Source organism: Pyrenophora tritici-repentis, chromosome 5 (genome assembly GCF_003171515.1).
Source record: "Pyrenophora tritici-repentis strain M4 chromosome 5, whole genome shotgun sequence".
Lineage (NCBI taxonomy): Eukaryota > Fungi > Ascomycota > Dothideomycetes > Pleosporales > Pleosporaceae > Pyrenophora > Pyrenophora tritici-repentis.
In genome coordinates this window covers 1,038,651-1,050,411 of record NC_089394.1, presented here as the reverse complement: position 1 = coordinate 1,050,411, position 11,761 = coordinate 1,038,651, and the positions used below count along the sequence as shown (strand labels likewise).

At 50.4% G+C, this 11,761-nt stretch overlaps 5 protein-coding genes across 5 annotated transcripts; 4 read left to right on the top strand and 1 right to left on the bottom strand.

Moving 5' to 3' along the window:
* Nucleotides 1-232: 232 nt before the first annotated feature.
* PtrM4_103740 (uncharacterized protein) lies at nucleotides 233-2,695 on the top strand (the record flags this gene model as incomplete). The annotated part of the gene is made up of 2 exons (XM_066107522.1): nucleotides 233-457; nucleotides 518-2,695. The coding sequence occupies 2 exons, from the start codon at nucleotides 233-235 to the stop codon at nucleotides 2,693-2,695; spliced, it is 2,403 nt and encodes an 800-aa protein (XP_065961971.1).
* A 1,024-nt stretch (nucleotides 2,696-3,719) lies between these two features.
* On the top strand, nucleotides 3,720-4,595 carry PtrM4_103730 (cytosolic Cu/Zn superoxide dismutase; the record flags this gene model as incomplete). Its single annotated transcript, XM_001936228.2, has 1 exon — nucleotides 3,720-4,595. One exon carries the CDS (start codon nucleotides 3,720-3,722, stop codon nucleotides 4,593-4,595), a length of 876 nt encoding a protein of 291 aa, XP_001936263.2.
* A 244-nt stretch (nucleotides 4,596-4,839) lies between these two features.
* On the bottom strand, nucleotides 4,840-6,536 carry PtrM4_103720 (uncharacterized protein; the record flags this gene model as incomplete). The annotated part of the gene is made up of 2 exons (XM_066107521.1): nucleotides 4,840-5,950; nucleotides 5,998-6,536. The coding sequence occupies 2 exons, from the start codon at nucleotides 6,534-6,536 to the stop codon at nucleotides 4,840-4,842; spliced, it is 1,650 nt and encodes a 549-aa protein (XP_065961970.1).
* A 980-nt stretch (nucleotides 6,537-7,516) lies between these two features.
* PtrM4_103710 (cell division control protein 14) lies at nucleotides 7,517-8,500 on the top strand (the record flags this gene model as incomplete). The annotated part of the gene is made up of 3 exons (XM_001936230.1): nucleotides 7,517-7,787; nucleotides 7,842-7,898; nucleotides 7,956-8,500. 3 exons carry the CDS (start codon nucleotides 7,517-7,519, stop codon nucleotides 8,498-8,500), a joined length of 873 nt encoding a protein of 290 aa, XP_001936265.1.
* A 1,618-nt stretch (nucleotides 8,501-10,118) lies between these two features.
* PtrM4_103700 (PAP2-3 domain containing protein) lies at nucleotides 10,119-11,491 on the top strand (the record flags this gene model as incomplete). Its single annotated transcript, XM_001936231.1, has 2 exons — nucleotides 10,119-10,469; nucleotides 10,529-11,491. 2 exons carry the CDS (start codon nucleotides 10,119-10,121, stop codon nucleotides 11,489-11,491), a joined length of 1,314 nt encoding a protein of 437 aa, XP_001936266.1.
* Nucleotides 11,492-11,761: the final 270 nt, after the last annotated feature.

The following is an 11,761-nucleotide window of genomic DNA, read 5'->3' as shown; positions in this document are numbered from 1 at the left end:
CCTCGACTGACTTTGGCTGCGCATGGTACATAGATGTGCATACTAAGTAGGATCTGATTTGTCGGATCATTTGCTGATCTCGCCACCCGCTCACCGGCGCGCTGCGCATCCAAATGATCACCACAGCCTCCTTCCTACTTTTAAACCCTATCCCCGCAATTATTTCCCTTCATCTGACGAAGAGACTTTTTGATTAGTCCCAGGCTCATGCATATTTGACCGGTTGGTTGTTATGGCCACCACAATTACAACGACCCCGCTATCCCGCACTGGACGCAGGAATATCTTGACTCAAATCCAGGCACGCTCCAGGAAGCAATGTTGGCCGTCCCCACAAGACTCTGTGGGTCGTTTCTTGGTGAAGATAGGTGGCCAGAGCTGCTGGGAGGCCATCGGGCCGGCACGGGATATCTTCCTCGAGATTGGTCCTGTCGTAAAAGAATACCTCGATAAGCATGTAAGTGGCCTCTTGTTGTGCTCATACCATCTGTATCTGACATTTTTGTGTGAATTGAAGAGCGAACCAAAACCTAGTTGGATTACTTGGTCATTATACATGATCGGAGTTGCTCCAGAATCTTCGACTCCAACGATCATATTCTGCTCTGAGAACGAAGAATACCGTAAAGACACCAGAGACATCATCAAAGCCAGTGGTACATTGCGGAGATATGCTGCAGATGGGTTTGCTTTGAAACATCTACCGCGGGCCCCAGACTATAATCAGTTGGTTCAGTCAGCCTCAGTATCATTGACTAAGGGACCGAAAGCCAAGGCTCCAGACGAATCTTTATTCGGACCATCTGTCATGAGCACCTCAATCCGTCCAGACTTGGGTCAGAGGCTATACATTCATACAATAATCGACAACATCCAGACCACACGAATATCGACGGCCGGCCCGATGATATGTATCAAAGGCGTTGAGTGTCTTCTTACGGCTGCTCACGTTTTCAATGATACACCAATACAATCTCACAATATCGATAATCAGCTAGAAGATCTTTTCTTCTCTGATAGCGACAGCGACGATGCTCTAGAGGAGCCAACCCCATCTTTCAAAACCATAAACCCGCTCACAGAGAGAGACACCACACTGAGCCTGCATACGGAAGTGACAAATACTGAGGAAACCACCGAGCTTGTTGATAAGAGCTCTACCGAATCTACATCTGTCGAAGTTCCTGAAGATGCCTCTTACATTGGCGATGCGTTAATCCTATCCTCCGAGGGTCCGCAACAGGGGCTCGATTACGCTCTTATCCGCTTGCGAAATCGATGGAGAACGGATAAGGGAGAAGATTTCTTGTACCCCAAGGACATCTATGTGCGCCAGCGTCTCTTTTCCCCACATGGACATGTGATAACTGTTACTGCTTCCACCGGCCTCAATCATGGTATTATCAGCGAGACTCCAACTTACATGCGAGTACCTAATGCCGCCGTGATCCAGGAAGTGTATTGTGTACGACTGGTTAATCCCGTTGCAAATGGCGATTGTGGATCATGGGTATTTGATGTCAATTCAGGTCGCTGGAGGGGACATATTGTTGCAGGGTGTCCGACCATAGGGACTTCCTATATCGTTCCTGTAGAGACAGTTCTAGAAGACATCTGGAAGAATTTGCACAGAATTAAAGATCGTCTCAAACAGTTCGAAGAACACGAGAAAGACAAAATGATGGAAATGCTCAGGCAAATGATACAGGAGACTAGTCCGCAGAGTGATGAATACAATAGGGGACATATGTCGGATGATGAGGAGTATATCATAGAATCTGATGAGGAGCATATCATAGATTCTGATGAGGAGCATATCATAGATTCTGCTGAGGAGTTAGCGATGCAAGAAAGGAGACGACGGAGACAAAATGGAGGTGGACGACAAGGGTATGATGAGAATGTGCGACAAACACGTAAGGATGGCGTTCAAAAAACAGACGATAAGAGTGGGCAACAAAGCCATAACGATGAGCAGCTTTATTGCAAGAAGTTAGGACAAGACTATCATGGGCCAAGACGCCAAATTCCTCGCAGGGAGGCCCAAAAATGGCTACACGAGGAGGCACGACCAAAGCGTGAAAGAAAGATTCAACGAGAACGCAGCTGGAAAGACCCTTGGTATTATGAGATTCTCCAGAAATACCATAGCAGGCAGGATCGCAGCGGGATATGTTCCGGGAACGACCTCCCCTCACGCCACATCGATTCAGCAGAAGATATTGAATCGCACCAGATTAGTCGCGATGCTAAGACAGGAGACGGTACAGATGCTTATCCGTATCACAACCGACCTCATTTTAAGCCGGCGGAACCTTCAGACCCGCATGATAGCAGCGTTGACTTTAGACTGGAAGGTGATCTGAAGCCAGGCTATAATACGGAATCGCCGCAGGGCGGCCAGGATGCCAAGCTAGGCGATAGTACAAGGCCATCACAGGAGGTACCCTTCCCGGTATTCTCGAGTAGTGCAATTAATACATACTACGAGTCCGCGAGCCAGGATCTTCCCTCAACAAGATTGAGCACACCTGAGCAGGATCCTTCCGGTCCGATCACTGGGAATTACCGCTCCGAAACAATACCACATGACCACAGCAACCGACGTCGTCCTTTAGCACGTACGGAATCCTCTGCACTAGTTGTGAAGCAAGAAGAGGAAGATAGAATCGATTACCTAAGCCTTTGTTTTTAGTTATCGTTATTATCATGGCGGAATACCATCTAAATAAACTCCATACTCTCTAGTTTTCTTGAGGTGAAACTTCGAAACTCCATAAAATCTTTTTTTGGTTCTACTTCCCGACTTTATAGCGTATGACACGATAGCTTTGTGATATCACCGCCTGGCAATGCAATGGGCCCTTATAACCGAAACAGAGCATCGCACAAAAAATGACGAATGGTTTCAATTCTAGAATCTTTGAATCGTGCAATCCTCAGAACGGTAGGCTAGTGCCATGGCGATACCGAGTTACGGTAATCCTAAGAGTTTTGAGACCCTAAAAACGCAAAACCTCTTAACTTTGTTCCCCATACGCGACATTAGCAACACCATTAAGCAAGACGTCATCCATCCATCCCCCATCCGCGGAGCACAAACACCTTCCCACCCAGCAACGCCGTCACACCCTCGCTTAACACCCCGCATCCATAAAGTCTTGACATCACACTTGCACTTGCCTCAACCCACCATCTCGGATCAACAAGAACAACACAACGCCAATTCCCCACAAAAAAATGCTGATGTCAGGCACAGCGTCTGGCAAATGCACCCCAGATGACGCTAATGTGGGTCCCGGTGGCTTGTGAAAGGACAGACACAAGATTGGCGCCCTTCGCTAATCTTATAGCCGGTGACGCGAGCGGTATTGCCGCGAGGGAGGTGCACACTGGCCAGATGCGGAGAAGAGGCCAACGGCATGATTTATCCGAGGAGCGATGATGTTGATATTGAGTGCTTGGTCGCGGAATGGGCGTTTTGTTTGAGAGCGTACATGGTAGAAGCGACGGGGGTTATCAATGTCTTGATGTCACTGATGAGGTAGCTCAGAGGGAATTGAGAAGGAGGCGTTTATTTTGCCGTTTGCGAACGAGGCAATACATGATCCTAGGATTGGGAACTGGGAAGATGGTATAAAGGATAAAGGAAGCCAGCTACCCACACTTCCATACGCTCAATTCACACTTCTCGATACGGAGACGAGAGAAACATTAAAATGCTGTCCAAATCTCTCGCTCTCCTCGCTCTAGGCGCTCTAGCCCAGGCTCAATCCCAAGTCCAAGAAGGCGCCCCAGCCCCCGTCCTCCTCAACGCCGCAAAATCTGGCGTCATTCCCGCTACACCTACCGCAACCCCTTTCACCGGCGTCGACACAATCCAAGGCGCCATCGTCTCGCCCCTGCCCCCAGCCCCCGGCTACCTACCCGGCGAAACAGGCGGCCTCCTCGGCACAGCCACCGCCTCTACGAATCAACCCGCCTCCACCTACCTCGCCGTACTACCCCAGGTCCAATACAACCCCTTCGTCGACAGCACCGTCTCAGGCAGCATCCAAGCCGTCGGTGGACCCCAGGGTGTATCCTTCACTGTCAATCTAACCAACCTACCCTCACAAGCCCAATACGGTCCTTTCAACTGGCACATCCACGCCCTCCCCGTCCCCAGCGATGGAAACTGTACCGCAACAATGGGCCACCTCGACCTTACCAACCGCGGCGAACTCGTCATGTGTGATGCTGCGTTGCCTGCGACGTGTCAGGTTGGCGATTTGGCCGGTAAGCACGGTGGCAAGATTATGACGAATGGATCGTTTGCGACGAGTTTTGTGGATCCGTATTTGAGCGTACAGATGGGGAGTCCCGGGTTCTTTGGCGGGTTGGCGTTTGTACTGCATACGGGGAATACGACGAGGATTACTTGTGCCAACTTTGAGGCCGTGAATGGGAACGCGACGGGCGGTGGGAATGCGACTGCGGGTATGCCAAGTCCGACGGGTAGTGGTACTATGCCAGAGTATACGGGCATGGCTGCTAAGCTTGGTGGAAGTGTTGTTGCGCTTGTTGGTGGGGTGGTAGTCGCGCTGATGTTGTAGAGTGTTGAATTGATCAAGATAGTCGATAATAATTAGTTCTCTTAATATCCTTGATCCAAATCTTAACCAAACTGTTCCCAAGTCTATTTCTGTGTGGAGATGTTTCAGCTATACGAAGATTCTTGTACTATTTCTTCTTTCTCAATTTTGTACTACAAAAGGGAAACAGATGACTAAGCCTTGATCTGGTGATAGAAATCCAAAAGAAGAGTAAATACATGCGTGGGTTCAGACCACTCGATACTCAAACAGTCTGTTCACCAATTGGAGCAGCTTTACGTTTGGGTTGCCATGCTTGATGCAAATAACTCGTGCACTCCCTTCCACACGCTTGAGTGTCGGGACAAACCCAAAATCGAGGTCCAGTACCAAGGGATTTGGTACATCCTATTCTTGCACATTTCCTCCACTTCTTACCGTTGGCTTTGGCGCCCCTCGTGAGCAGGATATGCGTGCTTCTCTTTTTGATGGACAGTATCCGTTCCGTAGTCATCTCACTACAACTACGACACACTGCTCTTTCTTTCAATTCCAAAACACGTGGTTTCTTCGATATAGACATAACGCTGAAGATGAAACGCCCCAGGGCACTTTTCGGTGGAGCTGGGAGGGGCCCGCAGTGGCAACTTGGGTTCATGAACCTTTCTGTATGTGCATGCGGAACATTAACAACGTGTTCATAGTGACATGATGTGCAGTATGGTATGCAGGTCTCCAGGTGATAGAGAAAGGTTTCTTGCGGAATTTCGGGGAGCTGGTAGCACTCGCTGCAAACTGGCGTTGAACATACCCAACAGGAACGCTTATCGTCGGCATTGCATGTATATAGCTTATAGATGGGCAAGCGGCGAGCGAGATCGTATGAAGGGAGGACGGATTTGCGAACAGACTTGGATACAAGAGCCAGGTTCATGACATCAATGTAGTGGAGGTCCTTGGCGATTAGGATGAGTATGTCGTAAACGCCGAGAAATTGTGCCAGCTCAGTGTGACTACCCTCGCCGCCCTGGTACCGTCCCGGAGACTTCTTTGATTTGTTCGACATCGATTTGGACTTTTTCAGTGCAATTTTGGTGTTCTGCTCTGTACCCAGCCTAGACTTGATCATATATCGCCGCGCGCATCGTATCGGAGCCTTTACGCTCAACGGTAAACACCGGAAAGATATGAGCGGAATGGCGTACAAGATCAAAAAGAAGATTAAAAAGGCTTTTGGTATCAATAAGAGACACCAGCAAATGTCATTGCCCAGCTCCCTGAACATGACCGATACTGATGTGCCCTGTTGCTTGGCATCGCGTATAGCACCAAAGAAAAGGATGATGCCAAGTAGAGACATGAGTGCGTAGAAGAAGCTATCGTATTTAGAAAAGCGTGATATGCATGCAGGTGTAATACTCACGACAGGGTGACTCCATATTGCCACTCTTTGACAAAACTCAGACACATATTGGTTGGGGTGCTAACAGTGGCATTCAGCCTTGCGGCAGCCTCGAAGAAGCTCTCATTAGTCCCTGGTGGTCGCTGCATTCCGGGAAATTCAGGATTGTGGCAGTCGCTGTTGTTGCGAGGCGAGTATGCGCTCTGGTAATGCGTCGCCATGGATACAAATACGGCCAGTGTAGTATCGACGACGGTGAAGGGCAGATGTAGAGGCGGCATGAAGACGAAGGATGGGAACCAGGATGCGAGGCTGTAATAGAAGACTGCTGCACCCCATCTTTCTGTAAATCTTTGGCCTGTAACAATAGCTGTGCCGTAGGTGCCGTTGTACAACTGGGCGTGGTTGTTGATGACATTGCTGTGGTTTGTCGCGTGAATATTGTAGTAGATAGTGGGCGCGAAAATAACGAAGCGTATTAAGATGATAAGCCACAGGAGCCACTTGATCCATTTCGCTGGCATGTGGCCACGCACTTTACTGGTACAGAGCAAGAGCATGTTGAAGTGGGGGAACGACCAACAGTGATTTTCACTGTAGGTGACGCAGTGGAAGGGTAGATTCAGCTTGTGGCATGGCTGCAGAATTTGATGGTTGGACGAAGAAAGCTTGGTACCGACTCGGATGCATGATATAAGGGTTCACAAGGCTGGTCGGACTGCTGTTTCTGCATACAACGACGCATCTGTAACATGTTCCTGCTCCAATTCGGGCTGATTTATGAGCAGTGACTAGAAAGACTTTAGTGTTGCGATTTCCCAGCCCCAGGGGCGTGAACATGGCGATGCAAAGGGCGCGGTCAACTCGCGTGGTTTAGGCTGAGCACCCATGCCAAGATGCGGTCAGTCTAAAGGACTGCTGCCATTCGACACGAGGTGCATGTTTTCGTATTCATTCGGGTCGAGACGATATTCAGTTCCACATTTGGGCATGCGGATGACGTATGCAGAGTTATGGGACCAAGAAGGCGAAGAGAGTGCAGAGCCATGTGCGCTAAGGTTGCCCATCGTGATGCGGGCACTATTCTACTTGGACGGTATGCTTGTGAGATGAAATGAGAACAACAGTTGTGTGGCAAGGAGCAGGTGGCTTTGTAGGTGAGCTGTCAGGGCGGTTGCCGAGACTAGTAGCGCACGGCTCGAGCCGCCAACAGTGGGTCGGCATTGCCGTGGCGACGGCGGGTGTTTATCGATGCGACAACACCCCCGTGCTCTCTTGGTATCCATCGTTCTCACACGGCCCAAGGCGCAATTTGGTGGCCCACACACAGCTCAAAATCACATGTCCTCCGCAAAAAATCAAGTGTTAGCTGCATATGCGCATTAACCCCCTCCCGTCTGACCCTACCCGTTCCTGTGTCCCCCTCGACGACGCCTGATCTCAACAACAACCAGACCACTTCCACCGCCACGGCACATCCCAACATTTATTCCTTGCCGCCACCATCATACCGCCACGACCGATTGTAACGCTATCAAAAATGGAGGCACTATTGTCCCTCGCCTTCGACAACATTGCGTCCAAGGATACGCAGAAGATCCGCAAGGGACTGCGTCAGATTGAGGGCATGCTGGCACAGATATGTCTCTCCAGCGGCAAACCAAAACCCTCGACCCCAGGCCACCGGCGGAATGCCTCGGCCGTCAACCTGGGCGAACAGCAACAGTCGATGCCCAAGAAGCTGGGTCAATTGGCAGAGGATCTCGCCTTTAGGGAGTTCTTCCGGTTGCAGGAGGGCTTTGAATGGAATGGTGGGTTGAATCGTGATAGATGACCACATGCGACGGTACACTAACATGTTATAGTTGCGACACGAGTAGCCGATTGCCTAGACCGATTGCTCGGCATGGGCAGTAGCAAAGGTGAGAAAAGAAGATGCCCCACTAGGGACGACCTCGTGCTAACCATCCCAATTGCAGACGGCCAGAACGATATTCTCATCCTCTCGTCGCTTTCCAACCTCCAAGGTCTCCTCCTACTTCATCCGCCCTCGCGCATCATCTTCGGGCGCGAGGTCTACATGAACGTTCTTCTCGACCTGCTCGACCCCTATAACTGCCCAGCCATACAATCCCAGGCCCTCCTCGTACTCGTCACCGCACTACTCGCAAACCCGCAAAACACGCGCATATTCGAGCACATGGATGGCTTACTCACCGTAACGAGCCTTTTCAAGGACGAAGAGACTACACAAAACGTCAAGGTCAAGCTGCTGGAGTTCTTATACTTCTACCTGATGCCTGAAGTCCCAGTCACCGGCCCTCAGCGCAGTCCAAGCAAGCTGGCGAACGCCTTCGAGCGTCGCGGTAGCACGGCGACTGGCGATGAAGGCCGAGGTACGGCGAGAAAGAACACGCGGTCGCAGGAAGAGAAGCAGCATATGCTGGGTAGATACCTCAGCAATGTTGATGCTCTCGTCGAAGATCTCCAGGAGAGTGCACCCTTTACTAGCGTGGCCTGCTAAGAGCAATGACCACCGAACCGAACCGGTCCCTAATACCGCCACAAATCGGATGATCCGTCTTCTTTTCTCTGTCCATCTACTGTTCCACCTCATACTGTCCCTTTCCCTTGTCCTTTGGTTCTATTCAGCGAGGCGTTCAGGAATCTTGGAGTCATTCATAATCATGCGATCCATGCGTTCCATACGCCACAGATCCTGCTGTTTCCCTTTAGTTTTGCATCTTCCCAGACTGAGAAAGACCATCAGCTTCACTGCATATTGCGATGGATACTTATACTGTAAATCATATTTCCTTGCGTTGTACGACCCAGCCTCTCGTCAGACGCTTCGGATTGGCTTCGATCATTGATACCGCATCCACAAGCTTTCTGGGCTGACTTGCCAAGCTACTTATATAATCATTCAATGCTATTTGGATAGATTCCAGTCTTAATATCTTTCGGTGGTGAAGCATTCATACATATCGATCCTACCAGAGTCTATATTGCGTGTATCACAAAGAAGAATTGCCATATCCGCTCCGTCCCGCGCCGTCCTTACAAACATCGTCGTACTCGGCTGAATGCTATCACGCCCATGGCAAGCCGCATAAACTTTCTTGCATGCATGCGCCGTAAGCTTATCATGCAGTCCCGCCGTCTGCTGTCTGACAGCGTGTAGATGTATGGACGAAACTCTGGACAAGATGTGCACCACATGAAATCTGCATGGTACAAAGGAGTAGATCAAGTTTTGCCCATCAATCGAAACCGGACGAAAGAGACAAGGACACACAGACACCAGCCTCGTCAAAGGTTTACACAAAGCCAGTGTGACGCAGGTGGGCCGCGCCCGGCGATCGGCGGAAGCTAAACCTTTGATGGTCGCGTGTCATCTGGCACCACACCTCGCAGGAATGAAAGTTCTACGCGCATCCGAGACCCGTCAGCATCTTCAAGATAAGGAAAAATCTCTTGGAGCAATGTACAAGTTCTGCTTGATTGCAATCGCCAGTAATGCGCCATCAGGAGTTGAAGCGCTGAGGTCAAAATGCTGATATAGCAATGACGTAGTACAAAAATTGACAGCACGCGACACTAAGCCAGCAACTGCAAGCAGTCACAGTCACGTCGGAAGCCGGCTGCTTAGGATTCCATGCCAGGGAGGGGCAAAGACGTCGCCCAGCGAACGCCGACTCGCCCGAAGGCCATCAGTGGCCGATTGTGGTATTTAGTCATCTATGCGCTTTACAATGCCGTCTTTTCCGCTTGCTTGATTTCACTTTGCGCCAGGCGTCACTCTAGTGTCAGGCCTTCCCTTCGGCATCGGAGTATATCATCTATCCGTTCCTTGATCTTTTCTTCGGAACTCTTCCTCGATTAACTTTATCTTTCGTGATACCCCCGTATTCGTTCCGGTGCCTTTCAAAAACAAGTCAAGCGGAAGGCACGACACTGAGCTGCGCTTAGCGTATCGGCATATTGATAACCTGATCGATCGGCTTTGACTGTGTTGTTAGCACATGACCATTCTTTAAATCCATACATCGCTCTCGTTGAAAGTCGGGTCTCGAATCTTGATTATCTTATCTCTCCGACACCTTCAACTATCGTTTCGTCCTTTCGCCCATCTCGCCATCATGGGCGCAGGAGCCTTCATAGAACCTCTCGTTGTAGTAACCTTACTCTTCGGCGGCACATATGTAAACCGAAACACAGAGTATCGCCTGCTCGGACGGCGGAGAGTCTACCAGAATTCACCGCGTTCAGGCTCACCCGATTCGGGTCGATCTAGTCTATCGTCGAGCGCATCGTTACTAGCGAACATCGACGAGGAGCCGAAATGGAGGAAACGCGAAATTTCGATACTGGGTATGAAGAAGGGTGTCATGAGTCCTAATACCATGAGATTTCAGGATTACTTCTTGTCACGGCTACTCAAGAAGTTTCCGTTTCTGGTCGAGGCATGGTACTGGGCACTGATCTACTGGGTAAGTATTCGGGCCGACGACCATTCGCTCTGGGGAGATATACTGACTATCGATAATAGGTATACCAACTTGGTCGCGCATTTTCAGCTGTAACAATGGTCGAAGGTACCGTAAACGTCGCCCGCCGTCACGCCCTTCAAATCATTCACCTTGAACAACGACTCCACATCTTCTTCGAACTCGACGTGCAAGCCTGGTTCCTCAAGCACCCCTTCATTCTCCACTGGACGAACCGCACATACTCATTCATTCATATCCCGGGTACAATCTTGTTCCTGGTATGGCTATTCTACTACACCACGACGCGCAACCGCATCGACCTACCTCTCCACAACAAGTCACTGTGTGAGGCAGATGGCAGTCCCGCAGGGCCCAAAATCTATGCCGCGCGACGCAGAACAATGGCAATGTGCAACCTCATCGCCTTCATCATCTTCACGCTCTGGCCCTGCATGCCACCGCGCCTCCTCTCCGACCCCGATGTACCAGGCGCCATAGGTAAAGAAGCGCGCAGCTACGGCTTCGTCGACACTGTTCACGGCGCCGAGGGCGAAAGCAGCGTATGGACTCAAAATAAATTCTGCAACCAATACGCCGCCATGCCGTCGCTGCATTTCGGTTACTCGCTCCTCATCGGACTTACCATCATGTCGATTCCGCTGGCGCATCAGCACCGTCGCTCCCGTAGTGTCCAGCTTACCATGGGCTTGAGAATGCGAATCCCGTCTCCTCGCCGCTTGCTCTGCATCTTCCTCGGTGTCGCATATCCTACTATCATCCTCATCGCTATCGTGGCTACGGCGAATCACTTTATCCTAGATGCGGTGGCGGGCGCCATGGTCTGTGGGCTTGCGTGGACCGGGAACCGTCTCTTGCTTAATTTATTGGTGCTGGAGGATTACTTCCTTTGGTGTGTGAGGATTCACAAGCCGGTGCGTCGTGTGGTTTACTGGGAGGACGATGAAGATGAGGTGGATGGGTACAGAGGAAAGTCTGGGCCCAAGGGCGTTGTGGTTGATTAGACGGTGGGGATGTGGGAATGGATGTGGTTACAGGTTAGATTGTATCTGAGCCGCTGTGGGGAACGTCAGAGTGGGGGTTCCACAGAATGGATTTGGTAATTCAGTACCTGAGATATGTCCCCTACTTTGTTGCGGCGATGTTGTGTGCCGTGTTGGAGAACTTGAGATACCCTGGATTAATGAAAGTTGGATGTTCTTCTACTTCACTCATCTCCTGTGTGATCTCTCGTGTGGAAATGAGTCGGAAGTAGAACCGAAATATCTCGTTTG